A 22614-nucleotide genomic window follows, 5' to 3' on the forward strand; every position below is an offset into this window, starting at 1 on the left:
TGTGAAATGCAAAATTTGATATTAATGTTACGAACGTCACAGTAATCTACTTCAAAGTGGATACGATTAAATTTAAAATTTGCGATACGTTCATCACTTTACAGAGGATGAAAAAGTAACACATCTTCTGAGAAACGTAACCATATTAGGAATTCGAATTATTAATCTATAAGCGTGACAACCTAACGTCAGTGTTTTTCCATTCGTTTGCGCAATTGAACCGAAAATCAGCTGATTTAAAGTGCAGTGTAGATTACACTACACTGAGAAACAGTGACCCAGAGACTTATTATAAGTTGAATTCAATAACGAGTGCTGACTTTTTCGCGAATAAAGTGAAACGCCTAATCTATGTGTCAAATACTTAATTTTTGGGAGATTCAACTGTCAAATTCTCCGTATTTATGATCACGTCGAAAACACCGTAATTTTTGGATCCATTTCAAAGACAGCTGGTGTTTTCATAATATCACGAGCTGCGTCTGTCTTGTGATAGGATACTGTGGAAGAAATAATATGAGTGGAATAGTCATATATGTACTCCATCCACTTTTATAAAAGCAGTCGATTGTCCATGGAAATTTGACACATTCCACCCTGTAGTGTATAGGGAACTCTAACGATTTGTCAAAATCAGCTAAGCATTCGCTGTCGTGGGGGACAAAAGCTTTTCCCTCCATTGATTCGCATGCTGTTTTGGTCGAGTATTGTGTTTTGTGCATGTTTTTGGAAAAAATGTTCTTCCCTACGTTAGATTAGAGTGATTAGACTATAACTTTCTAAGAAATACCTCTTTACACTAATAATAAAAAGCTTTGTGTGCCCCACGGCAATGAAGGGTCAACTGATTTTGACAAATCGTTAGGGTACCCTATAGGACGAAAATGTGAGGTTATGACGCTTAATTGATGTGATGAATGTTTTCTGAACACAAAACTCCACCCACATCTTTCAATTTCTTCATTATGACCATAAAAACATCAGAAGTTGAAAAAATCTAACTATTCAGAGTGAGAAACGCTCAATAATGAATATTTGACTATTTGGAAAATTAAAGTATTTCTCATATTTTCTGGTATAATGCGCCGTTTTCGACAAATTCGATATTGAAAAAAAAAATTTGTAAAATTCGAAAAATTGGGTATTTTGTCTGATTGCAATTCTGTTCAAAAAAACCACAAGATTAAAATTACATTACAGCAAGAAGATATGGCAAAGCTGCAATTCAATTCAAAACCGTTTGGAAGGTGATGACGTAGAAGGTGGCAATATCAAGATCACTGACAAAACAAGGTTGGATAACAGTGGCATTGCATAGACAATGGGTAAAATTATAAGGAAGGTAATTTTGAATAATTTAAACTTTTCTGCAAAACAATGTTTATCTAATGACTTCTAGATACTTTCACGAGTTAGTGGCAGATTTCCAGGTATGGTAGATTTCCAGTGATGGCATAACTCATTATCAAAACTTAAAATGGCTATATATTTTTATTCAGGCCAAATCGGAAAAATGGTAAAGGAAAAATGTGCTTGTTTTAACCCAAAGAATCTACTGTTGTAGATTTTATATCAGCTTGTGTTATTTACCTACATTAATTTCGTTTAATATTCATTTGCCCCATTTTTAAAGAATATATCCATTCATGAATATAAATTCAATTAAACTATGAAAAGATCTACTTACTGCATAAGTGTTTCATGCCATGTATTATTTGGGAAGTAGCAAAGTACATCTTCAAGGGATAGGATGAATTCCACCTGTCCAAGTTTACCATCAAGATTGTCGGATACATATAAATGAGATACAGTCTTTCCATGACTAACCGCTACTAATGCTCTATTTTCGGTAACATCGACCACAAAGTAACTTTTTTTCTCAAGTTGCGTATCAAAAATACATTTTTTCTGCACTCCAAATTTGTATGAAACATAAAGATCTACATTCCCCTGAAAATCAAAAATGTTTTTTTTTCAATTTATTTTCAGTTGAAACAAGAGCAAATTATTTCTTATGATATCCAAAAAAAAAACGGGAAATCAATGCAAAAAGCAGGAAAGCAGAAGCTTTTGCACTCTGTTCAAATCTTTCAAATTTTTCCTTTTTTGTGAAGTTACAGCCTGTTGAAAATCACCTAAAAATTTGGATTTTTTGATTCCTTAATTTTTAGGAAAAGTGTTGTTTCGTTTACCAACTTGGTACATTCAGTATAATTTGATAATAAGTATAGACTTTCTGAGTGAATTCGCAGAAGACCTGAAGTGTAATATGTATTTGTAATGTATTTTTTCTTTATTTCAAATTGATTCATTCACCTGTGCCTATTGTAATTCTACTGACCTTTTCTATAATGATGTGATTATTCAAATGGAAATAAAGTATTTTGTTTGTTTGTTTGTTTTGTAATAGTTATTGAGTAAAAATAATTAATATTTTAATATTTAACGGAGGAACAAGTTCCTAGTTAGTTGGTTACTTTTTATTCTTATCAATATCTTCAGAAATACCTGATTTCACACTATAATATTTTGGCTAAGTCTGTAGAAAACAAAGCATTTAAATTTTGAGAATTTGAGCTACTGTACCAATGAATGGCCAAGGGGCACAGACTTAAGGTGGCAATATTGATATTTTGGTTCAGTTTGCTCCAGTTTTTCACGAATAATTTGAGATCGAACTATATTTGATTGTTTTGTATTTCATTATATTTTAAAGGCTGTTTATAATATTTGAGGCTCAATTCTAAAAGTCATGTCTTTATCTGGATATGAACTTCAGTGAAAGAAGTTTATTCATGAAACCCACTTCATAAAAGGAGCACTAATACCTTAAGCGTGAGATGAGTACTTATATTAATGAATAGTTATTAGAAAAAAACTCGGAAAAAAAATAAATAAAAATCCAACCATGTGTAAAATACACTACCGAAAAGTGATGATATTCACCCTTACAAAATAAAGATTGCATAAATATTTGGCATATGGCTGATTCCAACTGTAAACTCATTTGATTCAAGATAAGCAAAATCTATTGACACGAAAAGATTGCAGATTGAAATTCGGGAACAGAAATAATCAATCAAGTTGGCGGAATAATTAATCGATAATAAATAATGAAGGGAAACACTAATTAATAATGATAACTGGATTGAATCAGTTAAGAATCAGACTAGATAATCAATCCCCAAATTATACACCCGCCGGTCAATGCTCCCTTTATCAGTCAACCTAGAAATATTTCAAATTTGTTTTAATTTTTCAGGGTGAACTTTGTGACAATAGGGAATTTTGAAGCATTTCATGATTGTTTGTTGCAGTTTTGAAAAGGATTTCTGTGTACTATGAGTAAAATAACTACTAAAAATTAAAAATACTTAACATTGTGGAATATGAAAGATATAAAGTGAAACTAATTTTATGAAGTTATGAGAGCAAATCTAATTTTGATTTTTAACTTGAATTTTAACAAAGTTAAAGATGATTAATCTGTCAGAATATGTAATATAAGTGCAAATATTGAAAATAATCACTCACATTTTCTCCTTCTTTGGTGGTGAATATATAGGAGTCTTTGATGTAAATATCTTTCACTTTCGTGGCATAAATCGAAACCGGTGGTTTTTTGAACATAGAACTCGAATACATAACAGTTCCTGCTCTGGACGGCTCAAGTCTATATTCTATAAGTTGCTGATTGTCATTAGAGTCTTTCATCCATTGTAACTGTATAACGAAATCTCTAGATATGGTGAAACTGTTGCCGAAATCTTCCGTTAAATACACCTAACAAAAGAAAATATCATCAATTTTTAATGAGATCACTGAAACAAAATGAAATTCGATATTTTCACTCAAAAAATGTATATCTGAACATACTCACTTTCATTTCTGGATCATTCTTGTCATGAACAAAGAATGTACTGGAGTAATATTCATGGAACAAAATATCAGTCGGGGAAAACTCCAAGTCCCTTCTGGTGACGGTTTTTCCATAATCCGTAGTAACAAATATAGTTTTATGCTTGACATCAGCAAATACGAACTGAAAAAAAAGTTTTAGTCCATGTTAAGTGAAAATCGATAAATAATATAAATATTGAACCTCACATGTGTATTATATCTCGGATGGTTATAGAACTTTTCCAAAGTGGATAGATTTCCATCGGCCAACTTGAACTCATCGACTTTTTCCACATAAGTATCGCCATAATCGTAGGAAATATACACGGAGGAAGGATTGACGGGTGTATTATCAGATAAAGGTGAAGGATCTCTTGCTAGGCAAACAATGACACTACTTCCTTCCCGAACCCAATGGACCATCAGCTGTTTATGTATGTCATCGAGTTCTTTCACCTGAAAGGGGAAAAATCATCAATATTTGTTATTAATATTTGAAGGTGACTGTGAAGTTGAGTTCAGAAATTCAAATGATAAAAGTAATCAGAAGAAGTTTAATTTTCTAGAATGTCTAAAATTGCATAAGGTTTGGGTCAAAATGGCATCATTCCATTTTGCTCAACTTTGGTTCCACTACTCCAGATTTTCTCAGGATATTTTTATGATGGTAACATCGCAGTGGGTGTCAAAATTTTGAAACTCTAAGTAAATTCAAAACCCGTTGATGAGCAACAATACAGAATAACTTAAAGCTATCTGCGATGTTACAATCATTTATAAAGATCCAGTACTACCTAAAGTAGTTTGAAGTAACCTTCAGCCTTCAGAGAGGGTCTTATCTTATGATGTAAGACCCCCTTTACAAAGCAGTCGTCCTCCCAACGCTTCTTTACGGAAGCGAAAGCTGGACGCCCTACAGGCGACATATTAAACAGTTTGAACCAACGCAACAACGTCATCTAAGACAGATAATGCACATCAGATGGTTCCACAAAGTTTCAAGTGCAGAAATCTTGCAGCGCGTGAGTTGTACAACAATTGAGACTCAAGTAACGAGGACCCGACTGAGATGCCACATTCTGAGGATGCAAGACACAAGACTACCCAAGTGGTAGCCTGGAACCTAGGAGGCCAGTATAAGCGTTTTAAGGATACACTACATCAATCCCTAAAATCAGTTAATGCCAATCATAACTGGGAACAACTAGCAACAGGTCACAGTGGAGTTCTATGGTGCACAGTTATAATGGAGACTCGAGAAGAATACAGCGGCGACCAGATCTGGTTGGTGACTATCCATGCCCGGAGTGTGGAAGGATCTGTAGGTCACGGTTGGGTCTCTTTAGTCACAGGAGGGCACACAGTCGCAATTAGCCCTAAGAAATTATAAGTCTGTTCCTTTTTTTATGTCTTTTTGTAGATTTATTCCCGGTAACGGGATACAGCAATGAATGAATGGATGACATCATTCATAAAGATTCCGTACTACCTAAAGTAGTTTGAAGTTACCTTAAGAGGAGTCTTACAGTGGTCAGTTCAAAAAGCGAAAAGGTATATCTTACGTCAGTAAGCACCAATTTATATGGGGTTTTCATTACAATTCAATTCAATCAGTCCTCATATCGGAAAGCCAGAAATATTTTTTATTCGTGAAAAGGAAAAGAAATTGGAATTTTTTTAATGAGGAACAAATATTCATTCATGTTATTCACTTTCCGAGGTGAAATGGTTTTTTCAATGGATTTTCACATGAAAAAAATTCTCGAAAAGTCTCGCCATTGGCTGCAATTTGAAATCTGATTAAATTGGAAAAAAAAGGTCGTAAAGTGCTGCCATCTTTTCGATGAAAGAGATTTTGTAATATTCGCAATTTTTACTGATCTTCTGCAAACATCCCACATTCTGGTAGTTTTTCACCTCTAACAGTTAAAACGGATGCCGAGAAAGTCCTGTGGTATAAACTCTTCTTAAAACTGACCTTGAAATCAATATCTTTCATACTTAAAAAAAGGATATCGGCCTATTTATTACCAAGGGTAATCTACGTGTCCCAAAACATAAACCATGGTATATAATATCAGTTATATTTTCTCACGAATATTCAGAGGCTTTTTCAATAGGTTTTTCGTCGAATCAACAAAATGTATCAAAGGATTGATCATAATACAGTTCTTTATCGAGATAACAGACGAGTAAATTGCTGATTTATTCATATAATGAACCTGATATCAACATAAATTGAGAATGAATTAGGCTCAGGGTTTGCATTTCCTTTATGCCTTTTGTTGATACAGATTGTGGAGGTGCAGATATCATTTGGACGTTTTAGCTGCATAAACAAAATAAATATTTCTTTCATCCGAGATATCAGGTGTCCATATAATGGAATCGAGAATGGAATGTTACTATTCTCGAAACTGACGAATGGTCAACGAACAAGAGACATAATTTCAACTCGGTTCTCAGGGGTTCTAATCAGAAAATAAAAATATTAAAGTCCATTCACTTTTATAAAAGCAGTCGGTTGGTCATGGAATAATTATTTTCTTTAGTTATTGTAACTAGAAAAGAGTAAGGTTGGCACACATGATATGTCGTTAATGCATAGATGTATAATACTTGGTATTATGGTATTATAGGTCCATGCGTTAATGTCAAAACGACGTTTTTTACGGTTCGAAAATGCTGAAAGAGCCATAGATGAAAGAGCTTGCCAAAAAGCAAAGAAAATGCATCAGAAACTGCTATTTTGAACTGAAATTTTCTCATTCTAATAGTATGTAATCCTGATATTTTGAAATAGAAGATTTATTATTATCAGACGGTATCGAAGATATCCGCTGTAAATAAATTAATATCATGTTTCATCTAAATCTGAACGACTCATATAAGCTACATACTTACTATACGTAATATAATATTTGGTCATTAAGTACGAAATACTGGTAAATCATGATACTTTGGAAACTCTGTCAGCCTAAGAAGGTGTACCTAAGAGTCCTAAGACCTCTTCAAAAATATGATTCATTTTATTCAGTCTTAAAACTACACAACAATGGACTGAGGCATTAAGTATGGACAAGAACAGTACAAATTTCCCACAAACTTCGATTAAGTATTACCAAAATCTCAGAAATATTCTAAATAAATATCTGATGTACCTTGTTATAAAATTAGAATCTATAAAACCACATATATCTGAATAACCACTGGCGCCAACCTCATGCAGTAAAAAGTAAATATTATTAAACATGAGCTATTATTATTCGAATAAACTGGCAAAGAAAATTAATATACATAAGTAATTAGAATTCCAATTTCCATTCCACATGTAAGGATCGAGCCTTGCAATCCGAAAAGTGATTGATCCCCGTCAGTGTTTCAATGAATTCATTTCATTTTTTTTATCAGTTGATTATCATCCGTTTCGGAATCCCTATACAGGGTCTTTCACGAGGAACCTCACCCATATTTATACGGGAAACTACTGAACGTATTTTCATGAAATTCAGCACTTATAAGTATTTCACGATGCTGATGAAATCTAAAATATTTTCAAGGCTTGAGCACCTCCGGTTTTTCCGGAAATGACGTCAACTTCCGTTTTTCAAATTAGAACACCATTTTTTTATTGCAGAAATAGATTCCTTAGAAAATTTCAAGTTATTTTGATGTAACATTTTTCAGTTTTGGTTGGAAAATTCTCTCTGAGCGGGAAAATTCGAAAAAAAAATCGAAAATAGAGCTCCGCTGAAACAAGAATAACTTCGAGGTTTTTGGATGGAAAATTTTCATTTTAGGGATTTTTCAAGATGTAAGATTGATGTATCCACTTTGAAAATCGAAATCGCGATTCATGATACAGGGGGTGAAAAAATCGCTTTCAAAGTTAGGAATGACAAAATCGTGAAAAATCAATTTTTTCAAATTAGAACCCCATTTTTTTATGACAGATATTGAATCTACGTTGAAAAATAATGTGAGTGTATGCATCACACCCTTGCCCTAAAATGGATATTTTCTGAGTTATTCACAAAAAACTGTTTTTTAAAAAAAAAGAATGTAAACCATGGTAAGTTTTTGCATATTGTTCATAAGGAATTATTTATTTATCACTGGAGAGAAAACCGATGGCCGATTAGTTGAAATAAAGAGGTTTCCGATACAAATTCGAATCAAAATTCGTCATCTCTTAGGAACAACCTGTAACTTTTTTCTCTTGCATATTAGGGTAGTAAAATCTAAAACATAGTTTTAGTAACAGTTCCTGAAAATTTCATCTTTTTGGCGTGAAGGGAAAAGAAATAGCTGAAAATTCAAGACGAAAAACAGTTTTTTGTGAATAACTCAGAAAATATCCATTTTAGGGCAAGGGTGTGATGCATACACTCACATTATTTTTCAACGTAGATTCAATATCTGTCATAAAAAAATGGGGTTCTAATTTGAAAAAATTGATTTTTCACGATTTTGTCATCCCTAAATTTAAAAGCGATTTTTTCACCCCCTGTATCATGAATCGCGATTTCGATTTTTAAAGTGGATACATCAATCTTACATCTTGAAAAATCCCAAAAATGAAAATTTTCCATCCAAAAACCTCGAAGTTATTCTTGTTTCAGCGGAGCTCTATTTTCGATTTTTTTTTCGAATTTTCCCGCTCAGAGAGAATTTTCCAACCAAAACTGAAAAATGTTACATCAAAATAACTTGAAATTTTCTAAGGAATCTATTTCTGCAATAAAAAAATGGTGTTCTTATTTGAAAAACGGAAGTTGACGTCATTTCCGGAAAAACCGGAGGTGTTCATGCCTTGAAAATATTTTAGATTTCATCAGCATCGTGAAATACTTATAAGTGCTGAATTTCATGAAAATACGTTCAGTAGTTTCCCGTATAAATATGGGTGAGGTTCCTCGTAAAAGACCCTGTATAAGAATTGTGACCGTCGTAGGATCACCAAGTTCTTGAGAAAATGCTAGAAGTACGAGAGAGAAAAAACAATCGATATTTTCGTATTTTGTAAGACTAAATGCATGAGGCTAAGGAAATGCATTTCACATTTCAAGTCGAAAACTTGGGGGCTGAAAGTGTAAAGAAGCCATTTTTAGAAAACAACAAAGCAGTTTCACAAATAATGAGAAAATCAGATTTTTTGTCGAATTTCGACAACTTGATTCTCAGGAATGGATCTGTGCCCGTATGACGGCTTATCGCCCTTCACGACATCATATAATGGTTTTTCTTCACATGAGTGTTAAATATACAGCATATCTTATAGAAAACTCTAGGGCGCAATTTTTCAACACCCATTTGGCCATTAATTTTTATCGAATTCCTCCGCTAGTTTACGAGTGTACTGAATAATTTAAGTTTTCTTATCACAATATAACCTTGGTAATAAAAATATGTATTTTCTTTGTGAGTTTCAATTTATCAACATAATACCTTAACGAAATTAGTAGTAAGAGATTAAGTAGGTTCCTGAAATATGAATTGTGAATAGGAGAGGTCCGAAGGGATATAGCTTCTTTGTAAAAAATTGATTTCAATTTTCATTTCATCATAGTAATAGAGATATGTCCATAAATTCACGAGGTCAGTCACTTAAGGTATAAAATAGAAAATGCTTGGGACTAGTTTTCTGATTTTTTTCACACCTCTTTTCTAATAATCTGCTTACAATTATTACGAACATGAATATTGTTGTAAGCTCGGTTGTAAACTTATTGACGAATTCGTATTCATGAATTAATCTCGATATTTCAATCTGATCTCCCTTACCTTATTTGAAAAAAAAAACATGAAAGGTGTTGACTGCGAAATAATTTTTGGAAAATGACATCAATCAATTTGTATAAGACTCAAAACGAGTTTCATTGGTAAAATCAGACAAGAAAGTAGCTACAAAAGTAACAAACAGCAACTTAATTTTCGGTTAACGATTGTTTTGTTCAGAGATTGGGAGTGAAAACCCAAAAAAATTTCAGAAAACTTAATTTTTGCAAGACCATTAAGCTAGCAGAACCACTTTAGAATTTTGTATTTTTTTAGCGGCAATAATTTTAGGCGAATTTATTAGCCCAATTAAAAATTTTTTGCTCCCCAATTTTTGGAGGAATTGAATAATTAATGAATAAAACATTTAGCAGAAATCTGACATTACCATAATTTTAGGCTCATTTGAACCTACTACGGATTTCCCTAGAATGGGTTTTTTAAAAAAAAAAAAGGGTCCGCTATCTTTACCGTCAAGCTAGCAGAACCAAACCGCTAATACAATATTTATCCAGAATCTGATCACACCATCCTTTGAGATTAATTTTAGGCTAATTTATCACCCTAGAGAGAACTCCCAATTTCTCTAATAATTGGAGAGCAAAAAAATTTTTAATTGGGGTAATAAATTAGCCTAAAATTATGGCCGCTAAAAAAATCCAAAATTCCAAAATGGTTCTGCTAACTTAATGGGGATGAACTATGCGTTGTCGCATTTTCCAAATATAAGATGAATTTTAATAAAACCTATAGAAGACATTGTACAGCATTGTGCAGGGTGTCAGAACCAGATGAACTGAAGCAAAAGGGATGGCACCTTTCCATCTTTTTACCAGAGAAACAAACAATGATGAAAACCTTAGCCTCCTACGATCCTTCGTTTTAGAGTTACTTATTAGCAAAAATTTAGATTTTGACGATTTAGAAAAGCTCTCATAACTTTTTTTCGTCTTAAATTTAAAGATCTGAAACTCGAACCTTCTACAGGAACTTCTTTTACAGAGAATCTACCGACAATCTCAAAAATAAAATTATCTTGTAGATTTTGAATTACGAGTATTGTCTTTTCAAATGTAATCTATTCTAGAATTTCATTCAATTTTTGGTACCACTCCTTTGTCCAAATTCTCCTCTTTTCATAAGTGTATTCATTACGAGACTACCCATTATACAGGGTGAGTCTTTGACTTGTACAAATATTTCAACAGTAGATTCTAGAGGTCAAAAGAAACACTCTATTCCTTTGCCATTTTCTGCAACATAGTGGTCAACTAATGTGTTCGCCTGTGGGCCACTTAATGAGTGATAACAGCGTAGAGTGTAGACTGTAAGGAATTGTTTTGAGTTTTTTCAGGAAGTTTGCGCGAATCTTTTTTAATCGATTTAATTTTTCATAGTGAGGTTTGTTGATTTTCTGTTTATTTCTCTCTTGAATTATTCTAATTAATTTTGTATATTAACTCGCGTTTTACCATGAAATATTGCGCGAACGAAGCCGCGGGTTTAGGCTAATCTACGATAAAAAAAAGAATTATTCATGAGTTGGTCAGCGGTCAATTCGACAAAATTGATAACAATGAATTATTGTTGAATGTTCACTGTTCAATAATTTATTTGTGAAGTTTAAAAAGGATAAAGATTTTGTTTAGAACAGAGAACAGGGTTCCAGAAATTCCAGGAAGGGTGAATCAGAAGACCGTCATATGACTAAAAGTGTTTGAGATAGATCAGTTGACTCATGAAGAGATAAGTGCGATTAATATTATCGCGTTGAAGAATGGTCATGGATTTGTTTAATATTAGGCCATTGGTATAAAAATTAATCTGTACCGAGACTCACATAATATAATTTCTCTTGAAACAATGCATGTCCATTTTATGAAACTTTCTTTTCAATTTTTCATGACATAAAAAAACTTTGGATAACAGAGGCAATTTGAAAGTAGCCAATGTGAATTGAGGAAACATTGAAAGTGGAAGAATCTTTTTTAGTTGTCAAAAAATGGTCTAGGGTCTTTCAAATTTTTTCAGCATCCTCTGCTTAGATACAGCCCCAGCATTTCTCAATTTTCTTCTCAGAACAATACGTGTTAGAGTTGGTCTAGGTACAACTCGAGGTACAGTTAGTACCAGAGACAGAGAGGTTGTCTCTGGTTAGTACCCCTATACTTCGAAGAGTGAAGAGCGAATATGTCCTAATGAAATTTCTTTCCGAAATAAACCACAAGAAGCTTGCAAGGCGAATATTCATTTTCTGGAGATTACTGAGATATTTTTATCAGAGGTGCACATTCCTGTGAATATTGATTGAAGGGTGTTTTGGATGCTGCTTGATTCAAAACACTTTAGAAGGATTCTCTGCAAACAAATTTTATTTTGATTTCTTGTGCTTCACATGTTGGATGAGAATAATAATTTAAAAAAAATACATTGTTTCATTTGACCTCAAGAATCTACTGTTAAAATATATGTACAAGAATCAACCTGTATATTTTTAGGGAAACTAGTTGCACGAACATTGGAAACAAGGGTACAATTTAGTCTTATAGATAGGTCCTTTAATAATATTTTCCCTTGAGTCTATTATTCAAACATGTTGAACGATAACTATACATGCATAAAAAAATTTCAGATAACACAACAGGGGATTCCCGCAAATATCCGTTACTTCTCTAGCTTTCCTACAATATTTCACAACTTTCAAATTCACGACAAAATTCATCAAATACTAATTAGAAAGCACATACGACACATCAATCAAATAAAATTTACTAGAGAGTTTGGATTAACTCAATTATGTAGAATGAAAATACAGAAGGTATACACTTATAGAGCCAGATACCCCCTATGTAGATTATTTGGTTGGCTGTTTGTCACATAAATGAGATGAACTCTCTTTTATAAATAATACACTATTGTTCGAAAATATTGATTGTCATTGAAAGTTTTTCAAGATATTTATAGCGAATTTCGCAGCCGGAAAAACCAGCAGTCATCACAAACGTCACAACGATGGTGATGTGTTTACAATTATGTTAACTACCCAACAATTCGATATACTCAATTGAAAAAATAATAATTACCTTGACATTTATTGGACTAGTAATGTTGCTATCAGCATCAACATCCCTTTTAGCTCTAGCTAATGTAGGTACATCCTGATCATCTATATTAAAAGTAAATAGTCCGTTCTGAGAAGAAGCTGGTGTTCCACTTAACGTATTTTTTTGAGACGATGCTGTATTCCAATGTATAGTAGAAACGAGGGCGAAAATCAAAAAAACTCTCATTATGATGACATTTGTATAAACTTCGCACAAACACAACCTCTAACGGTCAGCTGTTTACTGAAAAACAATAGAATGAAAACTCGGTGTTGTCATCTTTGAGTTAGGCATGCGTGGGAGCATTTTAACAGCAGCATTTTTTTTCCACTACTTTTGAAAATTTGAAATGATGCTATGCTTCAGCATAAAATTGAACAAAGGATTTTGAGTTTTGAGATAGATCTAGCATGAAAATTATGAACATGAAGATATTATTGAGGTTATGTGTTTCCAAATTAGTCTTCAGTCTTCCTACTGATTCCTTCAAACCGCCGGCAATATCACTTTATAAGATAATCAGTTATCCACTTATTCAATAAAAATAATTGAGGATATATTATGAAGTACATAGTAAGTAAACGCATTGAATACGAGATATTATTAAATGCTTTGTATTCATCATGTTTCATGATGGTAACCGAAATGGAAGTTGGAAAACTTTCTTAGCTTAATGAATTAATTAAAAATCAGATATAGATATCAGATAAATAATTTTCCTACTTTGATTTGGATTGTACCTAAACTGATTGAGAATTTTTATAAAATTCAGAAATACTCAGGTACCCTGATGCGTGATCTGAGATATCCAAATTTTAATTGCAAAGATTTTATAAATTGATAGTATGTCCTTAACAGAGCTTTGAAAATATTTTTCTTTTTCGACAGTTTCGTCTTGGAGATAATCAAAAAGACTCTATCTGGGAGAAAATCTTATTTTTTTGCTGGCGCGATTTCCATAAAAGACATGTGCAGCCCTCTAGCACTCAGTGACCCAATTAATAATTGAAGATTATTTATATATAACAGATTCCTTATCCAAGCAAGCAAAAATATGAATAAAAAGATAAAACCAAAATATCTTTTACTTTCTTGCCTTCAATATGAAGCTAATAAATAGTTTGCTTCAAGAAGATATAGTAGAAGTTATATGCTATACGCTATTTATGCATTTCTTGTTTCCTAGTTTCATTTCGCATGCGATGAATAGTAAATATCACGAGAGTAATACAAATCGCAATGTTGGAATTCTTTTTATCTTCCTTTTTTCATAATCGTTCTTCATAATTAAAATAATCATAATTCATTCAACTATTAAAAATGAGCATATTCAAAAAAGATAAAATTAACTTTATGGTTCATACTATGACCACAGAGTAGAAAGAGAATCTGTGGCTTGGATCACCGAAATTTGACGTATTTCCGTTTGTGTTTTAGAGGTTCTTTCTTTCGGACGTTTGTCGAAGCACGTGTAAGTAATTCTGTAAATTTACCTTTGAGCTCTAATTAAACATTTTTTATTTTGTATAGATCAGTTGATTTGAAGTCAAAATGGCTGAAGCAGAAGCTATCAAGAAAAAACGTACTTTCAAAAAGTTCACCTACAGAGGTGTGGATCTGGATCAACTTTTGGACATTTCCACTGAGCAGTTATCGGAATTGATGAACTGCCGTGCCAGGAGGCGTTTCAGCCGTGGATTGAAGAGGAAGCCCATGGCCCTGTTGAAAAAACTCCGCAAGGCAAAGAAAGAGGCACCTCCACTAGAGAAGCCAGAAATTGTCAAGACTCACCTCCGAAACATGATTATTGTCCCAGAAATGGTAGGATCCATCGTCGGTGTTTACAACGGTAAAGCTTTTACACAAGTTGAAATCAAACCAGAAATGATTGGACATTACTTGGGAGAATTTTCGTTGACATACAAACCTGTAAAACACGGTAGGCCAGGTATTGGTGCTACCCACAGTTCTAGGTTCATTCCTCTGAAATAAGTTTGTAAGTACATAATAAATGGTTTGAAAAGCGAATTTGCTGTATTTTTTTATCTTCTTCACCTCATACGTTCCACACAGTTTCTCCGTAGACAGATCATTGTCATCGACATCCAAGTATTTTCAGTTCAGTCTTGATTAGAGTCTAAATTTGAATTTATGGTTAAAAAAAACATCAATTCTGAATTTCAGTTTATTTAATAAATAATATGTTGTGTTTGATTCATGTGGCTAGGTACTTGACTTATTTTATATAGGGGGAGTAATTGTTTCAGAAAAATAATAGCATAAGTCTATCACAGAGAAAAATTTGATAATAATTAACTATGAAATGAATACTTAGGAAACATTGGAATTTAAAAAAAAAAATTAATATCACACTTCAAAGCCAGGCACAGTGCCTTTAATGACAGGTTTTTCAGTCCTAGTGTGCCACACGTACACCTTTGTGCAGTTATCTGCCAATGGCTCAAGTTGTTCTTTTGTGGTAAAATATGCTAAGAACTGGCTTTCTTGGTAGCCATGTTCCATCCTGTAAGAGAACATTGCCTCTGGTTTCTCCAAAATCAGAATGATGTTTATTCCAAAACCTGCCATGTCTATCGCAAATGGTCTATCTGGCTTCCACCCGCTCTTGTAACTCGTCACTTTGCCTGGGAAACATTAGTGTTGAATTATCCAAAAAAAAAGTTGAGATTGATAGGTGAATTCCATAAATAGAGTGAAAAAAAGTAACACAAAATTCATATCTCGATCAGGTATTTTCACTTTAATTGGGGAGATTGTCATGCATTTTTTACGAGGGGTAATTGAATTGTTTTAAATGATTACTCTAACTGTTTGTGCCAGAAATAGATTGACATTTGTTGCTAAAGGATAATTCGATCATAAATAGGGTTTTCTATCAACCCTGTTTTCAATATAGGAATGAAATGGTTAAAGTTGTTGAATTGAAATTTTACTTTTTTTATGTATTTTGAGGTCAATAACATACACTCTAGGAGTGATTGATATTTTCAAAGTGATATCGAGGATAGTAATTGATGAAAGAACATATCAATTATTTCTTCGTTTAATTTTGTTATTGGAGAAGACTTTCTGGATTTTCCTTTTGTTGGAGAAAGAATCAATTTTTGCAGTGCGAGATGCCCTTCAATATGGAATATTTCAGCTTATTTCGTGAACAATTACAATCCACTACACTCACGGGGAGAAAGGGTTTTTTTACTGAGGTTTTTCCCTAAGCTCTTGTATCATACACCAATTTGTATGGTACCCCGTTATGCTAACCTCTGCTAAAACTGTAACTCATACACATGCTATAATTATTGTTTGCTTTTCAAGATTGTAATGCTCTATATCAAAAGAATATATATATATTGCAATCTTTGAATATTCCCTTATACATTTTGTGCTCGAGTTGAAAAAAATTAAGAAAATTTAGTGATAGCGGTATTTCTTACCTCCATGGTAGCAATGGTATTTTCATATATCCAATGAAATCGAAATTCAAGTTGAGTATCAAGAAAAATGATTTTATTTCGGCTTTTGAAGCAATTTTTCAGAACATTTGAATATTTACCGCCCCCATCTACGCTTTTTAGATAAAGCAAAGTATACAGGATGAGTCTCCACTCTCCAGTGTTCGATCTAACTTTGGCGGAAATCGATGGCATGCCCTAAACTTTTTTTTGTCTGTTGGAGGACCTAGTAGGTAGTCTTAATTTTTATAGAAACATTTTGAGCCTAAAATGAATAGCTTTAAAAATTTTAGGTTCAAAATGTGTCCATAAAAATAAAGACCATCCACTAGGATGTATGCAACAAACAAAAGAAGTTTAGGGCATGCCATATGAAAATATGGAATTACATATTGACATTTTTAAAGGTCATTTTCGAAAAATTAGAGTGTCTTTCAGACCAACTCTAGAGTGTTGTGAAAGATATGGGGAATTCAATCAAAGAAACATTTATCTCAAACGGTTTGCAAGATATGATTTCTGGGTAAAACAATTAGAACCATGAAATTTTTCAGAAAAAGTGGCTTAGGTCAAAAAGACACACAAATAAATTGTGACAAGTGGGGCCTAACTACAGTTAGACTGTCCAAGTGTTTTGCGCGAAAAAATGTAATAACACACTTTGTAATTTTCTTGATTACTTTGTCCACACACTGTATGTATGTGTTAAAAGCATAAGGTGTTGAGCTTGAAGAACCTTAGCATTGCCCATTTTCAACTTTAGTGGAAGAATAATTCAGAATCCATACTAGATTATGAATAATTTTTGGGTTTACGATTTTTTCGACAAATAAACTTTTTCAAACTTCTAACAGACAAATCAATCTTCAGGCCACACCGGCATTATTCTTCATCATGCAATTCGATTTTCTTCAAAGCCTCCGGATTCATAGTTCTTGTATGCCACACATAAACCTTGGTGCAATTGTTTGCAAGAGGTTCCAATTGCCTTTTTTCGATGAGTTCAGACAAAAAATCATTCTCTAAATAACCTACTTCAGACCGATATGAAAAAACGGTTATTGTTTTGTTCAATATAAGTTCGATATTAATGCCAAACGCTGCCATATCTAATGAGAAGACTCGTTTTGATTGCCATCCACTCTTGAACTTCAGTACTTCTCCTATAATGAAGAAAAAACATCGGATATTTCTTGGAAAAATCTTGTGTTATCCTTGGATATCTGAACTTTGAAATGGCACTTTTGAGGCAGTAATGAAGTTGGGAAATCAGATACTCTTTTACTTACCAGTCTTAGGATCTACTATAGGTGTTTCCAAATTGAGTCCACCAACTAAACCAACTGGCCAGACTCCTACCTTGTCCACCTTTGCTATCTAAATTTTAGGTAAAAATGAATAAACACAAACAAAGTTAATTTAATAATCTTTACCTCCTCAAATAATCTCACATCATAAGTATTATCATCATCCATGAAAAATATAATTTTTTTTGATCCATGCGGCTTTATATTCTCCCGAATCCATTTTAAAGCAGCATTTCTCTGCTCAACTCCTCTATGTTTCTTCCATCTCGGATCCTGGTATCATTAAATTAAAAAAAAAATTACAGAGAATATGTAATCTGCGGAATTAATAGCAAAAACTTTCTATACGAATTCTTTTCAATATTTCACATAAACATCTCATATTTGGTTGTAAAAATTTATAAGGAACATTATGCTGAACTGTGAATTGATTCTAACCAAATACACGAGGTAATAGATCTAAAATAATATACAGATAATATGCAGTACCGCTGACCTTGGTCATTGATAAAAAGAAACTTCATACCTTTGCCTTCAGTTGTTGGAAAGGTGGTGTCTTAGCATTAAGATGTACATAACTTAAGCGGGAATCACCAGCATCATCTATTCTTTTTAGCAAATTAGTAACTAACGAAGTTTTCTGTTCAGAATCCTCGATCACTATCCATTTTATGTTAACCTTGAATGAGGCTAAAGTTAAGGTTTGGAGAACCTGTATTAACTCTGCCTTCTGGACAAGTCTCCAATAAGTTGGTGTAACACAATATATGGTTACAGGATTAACAATACGTTCCAAACTTAATGGGAAACGATTGATATTCTCTTGGTATTCTAACTCTTGTTTTAACTCTTCAACTCCTGACACTCAAAAACAAATAAAATTAGATGTAAGTACTTTGAAAAGGATTCATGAAGTGTTGCTTTTTAGACAATTAGTTCAAAATTATCAATTATTGATGATTTGTTTGATGAATAATAAATAGTTTTAATCTTGAAATTATTTATGAATAATTACCAGATTCAATACCATATAACTTCCATATAATAATGAAAAACACAATACTTGTTGCACCAACTAATATTCTTGGTTTCTTCATGTTGTGTTCTATTCTTCATTATTCATTTCTAATTCAAATACGTGTGTATCTTTCATCCTTGACATTCTTTATTTGCACAAATTCATTGTAGTGGTGTGAACATTCTTATCCTATCCGATAAGATTTTGGTCAAAGATTATATATCTTTGATGTTGGAGGTGTATGTATGTGTTATAATTCAAATACACAGCATTGAGGAAATAAATATTAAAAAATTTGACGTAAATTTGAAAATTATACAGAAAGTAGGGTTACTGATGAAACTATAGAATAGAATCCTTATGATCCTTATTCAAATCTTTCTTCCTTCCTTCCTTCCAAGGACGATTTACTGGCGAATGGTCAAATTATTGTTTAATAATCTCATTTTCAATCAATGTTAGTTGAAATGGATAGAAAAAGGTGTCCCGCAAGGTTACGTTCATCGGCTTCAATATTCGCTTCTGGTAGGTATACCTACAATATACAGGGTGAAGGCCGTAAAGGGTGATTCAAACCGAAAGAGGCATTCAGAAAATGGAGATACTATACTTAATTATATGAACATTAGGCCTAACTGGCCCCGATCAATTATTTTAGGGCGGTAAAGTTTTTTTACAAAAAACGTAAAAATATATTAATGGTGCATGATCTTTATGTATTGTTCATATAATGGGCGCTCTCTATATGAGCTACAGATTCCGAATTGATATTTAAAAGAAAACCCTACACTGTTCGTAGTCAATTTTTATATACCATTAAATTTCCATACTACCTCGTCGACAAGCAAAATTTGTATAAGGCAACGAATTTGGTTTAATCGTCATATAAGTTCATATACATATATGTATCTCCAGTTTCTGGATTTCCCGTTTCCAATCACCCTGTATATATGTTTTTCTGGAAAAAATTGTTTACAATGATGAACTTTTGAAAAGGGGCCAAAAATAACGACAAACAAAACAGTGTATTTGTCGCTCAGCATATTGAATACATAAAATTCCATGATTATTTTAAACCCAATTGACGATTTATATTTTCGACGTAGCAGTCCCACTCGGCTTTGAAGAAATTTCCTGCCTGGGGTTCGCCCAAACTGTACCTTTGTACAAAACACTGTAAACTGAACTTAGGCCGCCCCTCAACGCAACAGTTTGAGATGAACTTCTCTTGAAAATTGATTTCACAACATTGTTGGTATACCAGAAACACATATCGATGATATCCGGTGTTTCTTGGTGGTGCAGGACCAACGTATGATGCAATAGTTCTTCCTCTTTCGATTGATCCGCAAGGGATGTTGCCCACCAACCAATGTAACCAGCTTCTAGAAGCCGGCATCACCCTGCAAGGAGCATCAGGGTCTAGCATGAAGAGGGTATAGAGCTTGTCGGGATTAGCACACCACTTTACGATGGGTTCATCCTTGCAATCGATCGGATTTAATTCGTTTCCTAAGTCTGCACACACCCTCCTATAGGACACGATAAGTGATTCACATGGGGCCTTTCCAAGTAACTCTGGAACTAGCCCGCAACAAGTGAATCTTTGTGGGGGCGTTGCTGGACCACAGTGACAATGGCATGATCTTTTCAAGATGAGTTTGAGGCTTGGAAATATCCTGGAATAGATTATTTTGTTCATTTTATTCTGCACTGGAATTTTTATTCATTTTGACATTTATGTCCAAAACACTTCATGAAAAAAATAGTTTGGCAATTTCGAATTTTGAATTGCGATTGTAATCAAACGTTGTCTATCTGTGATCGCCATAGCCAAGACAAGGAATAATGTGAAGACCTGTTACTTCACAGTTTAATATGATAAAAATTGACCAGAGCATTATTGCAATTTCTACCTTCATCACATATATTTTCTATTCTGGCTAAAGATATTACACATGTGTAATATCTTTGGAATTACCTAGTTAAAGGTAGTGTAGCGGTGCAACAGAGCTCTGATCTTAAAAGCACAGTATAACATGTCTATACTGTGTCTTAAAGGTCCCATTTTGCAAAGTAACCCCATAAAATAATCTACAACCAGTACAACCGTACCTATAAACAGATTTCAATACTTATTGGAAACTGAATATCTGTAAAAGGACGAACAACTCACAAAGGAAATAGGACACAGTGTGTGCGTGACTCAGATAATACTGCATTCAAAAGATCTCTAGTTAAACATTGAAAAACAATCGAAAATGAAAATTTATTAATTCTTTATTTCCATTATGAAAATTGATTTATGCATTCGCGGTGAACTTTCGCATTCCTAATTTTTAGTAGGTCCAACGTCCGAGATATTGTTGATTCCTTTCCTTCCAAGATTATCATTCTCTCACATCAGCTGCTTCCCTTTAAGCTACATCCCTAGGGACATACGAAGTTCCTTTTTTTTTGTTCTTAAATTTGCTTTTGGATTATATAGATCCACTTGAGTTGATTTGACCTGTAAAAAAACAGGAATATTCGATCCAAATACAACACATATATGCAACTGAACGGCATTTACAGGATGACCTCTGTACTTTTTTCTTACCTAGCTGCGTTTTCTTATGTCAGCTTTTGGAGCAGATTTATCACTTATTGCTTCATGTCATAATAATAATAATAATAATAATAATAATATTTATTTTCATGATCAAAAATACAATTTTGAAGAGAAAACAAGTCAAAAGCAAGAGAAAAAAAAAAACAGAGATGTTCACACAAGAAAACTATGACTCAAATATTCACTCATACAATATGGTTCCAAATCAACAAGTAGTTTTTGAACAACTTTTTTGAATTTTTTTATATCTGCTATAATTTGATATTTTTTGGGCAACTTGTTGTACAAAACATGCAAGGCTCATGTATTCTACGTTTCTTTGTGTTAGCGTGAAAGAACACTTCGGAACATGGAATGAGTGTATGCGCCTGGTCATATTTAGATTCAAATATTTTTCAAAATAATGGAAGTTATTCTTCACGAATACTAGAGTTCGATATATATACAGTGCAGTTACTGTTAGGATGCCTTCTCTTTTGAATATTCCTCGGCAGGATGCTCTGGAGGTTAAACGCAGCATAGTTTCTTAAAGCCCTTTTTTGAATCACGAATATTCTAGAAACATCAGAACTGTTTCTCCACACGATGATTCCATAGCCCATGATTGACTGGAAATTAGAGAAGTATACAGTTTTAAGCAGTCAGTCTGCTGTTTTAACATTCGAAGAGTGTAAAGAACTGAATTTAGTCTTCGTTGGAGTGCATCAATATGATTGTGCCAGTTGAGATTTTCGTCTAATATAATACCGAGAAAATTGGTACTCTGGTTAACTTTAATATTATGTCCCAGAAGATCGACACTCTCTGGCTTTTGTATTCTGTTGTGTGAGGTGCAGAATATTAAACATTCAGTTTTATTCAGGTTCAAGCTGATTTGATTCCTTTGACACCAGTTCGTGATTTTAGAAAATTTTCTTTGTGATACTTCAACTACCTCAGATATGTTGGTAGCCGCAACCAATATATTAGTATCATCCGCATACATGACTACGTCTTCGCCATATGGTTGATAGTTTTGTCTAAGAAGTTGTCTTTAAGCATTTTCTCGAAATAAGTTCATTTCTCCAGTTATCTCGTCTGTTTAGTTTTCAGAAGCCCATTCAGTAGATATATTGCATTTTACATCTCTCAAATATAAATATAAATACAGCCGACAGTGTGCGAAAAAAGTAATTCTTGAACGAAGAATTATTAAGGAAAATCCATTATTCTTTTACTAATTATTATTAAGGGAAATCCTCCCTATGCTTTTTGAATTTGAAATTTCTCACCCTTAACACCCCACACCCCTCTACTTTTTTTAAAATAGGAATATATTCCTATTAATGAATTATTGATGAGTTTCTGACACGCTGTATATGAATATTATATATATTTTCTATTTCATATCTTATGATCTAATTTTATTTAGTATCTTCCTGGG

At 33.1% G+C, this 22614-nt stretch overlaps 4 protein-coding genes and 1 long non-coding RNA gene across 7 annotated transcripts in view; 2 read left to right on the plus strand and 3 right to left on the minus strand.

The window, feature by feature from the left end:
• LOC123310594 (sortilin-related receptor-like) overlaps positions 1 to 13035 on the minus strand; it is a 50333-nt gene extending 37298 nt beyond the window's left edge. The window contains exons 1-5 of the mRNA XM_044894144.1: positions 12762 to 13035; positions 4108 to 4356; positions 3881 to 4042; positions 3535 to 3783; positions 1688 to 1950 (exon numbers count right to left, since the gene is read on the minus strand). Coding sequence (XP_044750079.1) covers positions 1688 to 1950; positions 3535 to 3783; positions 3881 to 4042; positions 4108 to 4356; positions 12762 to 12968 — 1130 coding nt within the window. The 5' untranslated portion in view covers positions 12969 to 13035. The remainder of the gene's footprint in view (positions 1 to 1687; positions 1951 to 3534; positions 3784 to 3880; positions 4043 to 4107; positions 4357 to 12761) is intronic.
• Positions 13036 to 13266: 231 nt separating this feature from the next.
• On the plus strand, positions 13267 to 13860 carry LOC123309096. Its single transcript, XR_006537219.1, has 2 exons — positions 13267 to 13355; positions 13671 to 13860. It is a non-coding gene; the product is annotated as an uncharacterized LOC123309096 (long non-coding RNA).
• A 298-nt stretch (positions 13861 to 14158) lies between these two features.
• LOC123309273 (40S ribosomal protein S15) lies at positions 14159 to 14810 on the plus strand. The gene is made up of 2 exons (XM_044892297.1): positions 14159 to 14253; positions 14313 to 14810. Exon 2 carries the CDS (start codon positions 14334 to 14336, stop codon positions 14772 to 14774), a length of 441 nt encoding a protein of 146 aa, XP_044748232.1. The 5' UTR covers positions 14159 to 14253; positions 14313 to 14333; the 3' UTR covers positions 14775 to 14810.
• Positions 14811 to 14953: 143 nt separating this feature from the next.
• Positions 14954 to 18926, minus strand: LOC123310139 (galactosylgalactosylxylosylprotein 3-beta-glucuronosyltransferase I). 3 transcript variants are annotated; one of them, XM_044893538.1, is made up of 5 exons: positions 18578 to 18921; positions 18089 to 18426; positions 17689 to 17835; positions 17545 to 17632; positions 14954 to 15427 (listed from the first exon to the last, which is right to left on the minus strand). In XM_044893538.1, exons 1-5 carry the CDS (start codon positions 18657 to 18659, stop codon positions 15150 to 15152), a joined length of 933 nt encoding a protein of 310 aa, XP_044749473.1. In that variant the 5' UTR covers positions 18660 to 18921; the 3' UTR covers positions 14954 to 15149. The 3 variants fall into 3 exon arrangements, with proteins under 3 accessions (XP_044749473.1, XP_044749474.1, XP_044749472.1); XM_044893539.1 differs by lacking the exon at positions 14954 to 15427 and adding an exon at positions 17096 to 17418 and having other exon boundaries at positions 18089 to 18420; positions 18578 to 18926; XM_044893537.1 differs by lacking the exon at positions 14954 to 15427 and adding an exon at positions 17098 to 17418 and having other exon boundaries at positions 18578 to 18925.
• Positions 18927 to 19586: 660 nt separating this feature from the next.
• On the minus strand, positions 19587 to 20398 carry LOC123309748 (protein D3-like). The gene has a single exon (XM_044892990.1). The coding sequence runs from the start codon at positions 20280 to 20282 to the stop codon at positions 19647 to 19649; it is 636 nt and encodes a 211-aa protein (XP_044748925.1). The 5' UTR covers positions 20283 to 20398; the 3' UTR covers positions 19587 to 19646.
• Between the last annotated feature and the right edge of the window lie 2216 nt (positions 20399 to 22614).

The sequence above is a fragment of the Coccinella septempunctata genome, chromosome 3 (genome assembly GCF_907165205.1).
Source record: "Coccinella septempunctata chromosome 3, icCocSept1.1, whole genome shotgun sequence".
NCBI classification, from domain to species: Eukaryota; Metazoa; Arthropoda; class Insecta; order Coleoptera; family Coccinellidae; genus Coccinella; species Coccinella septempunctata.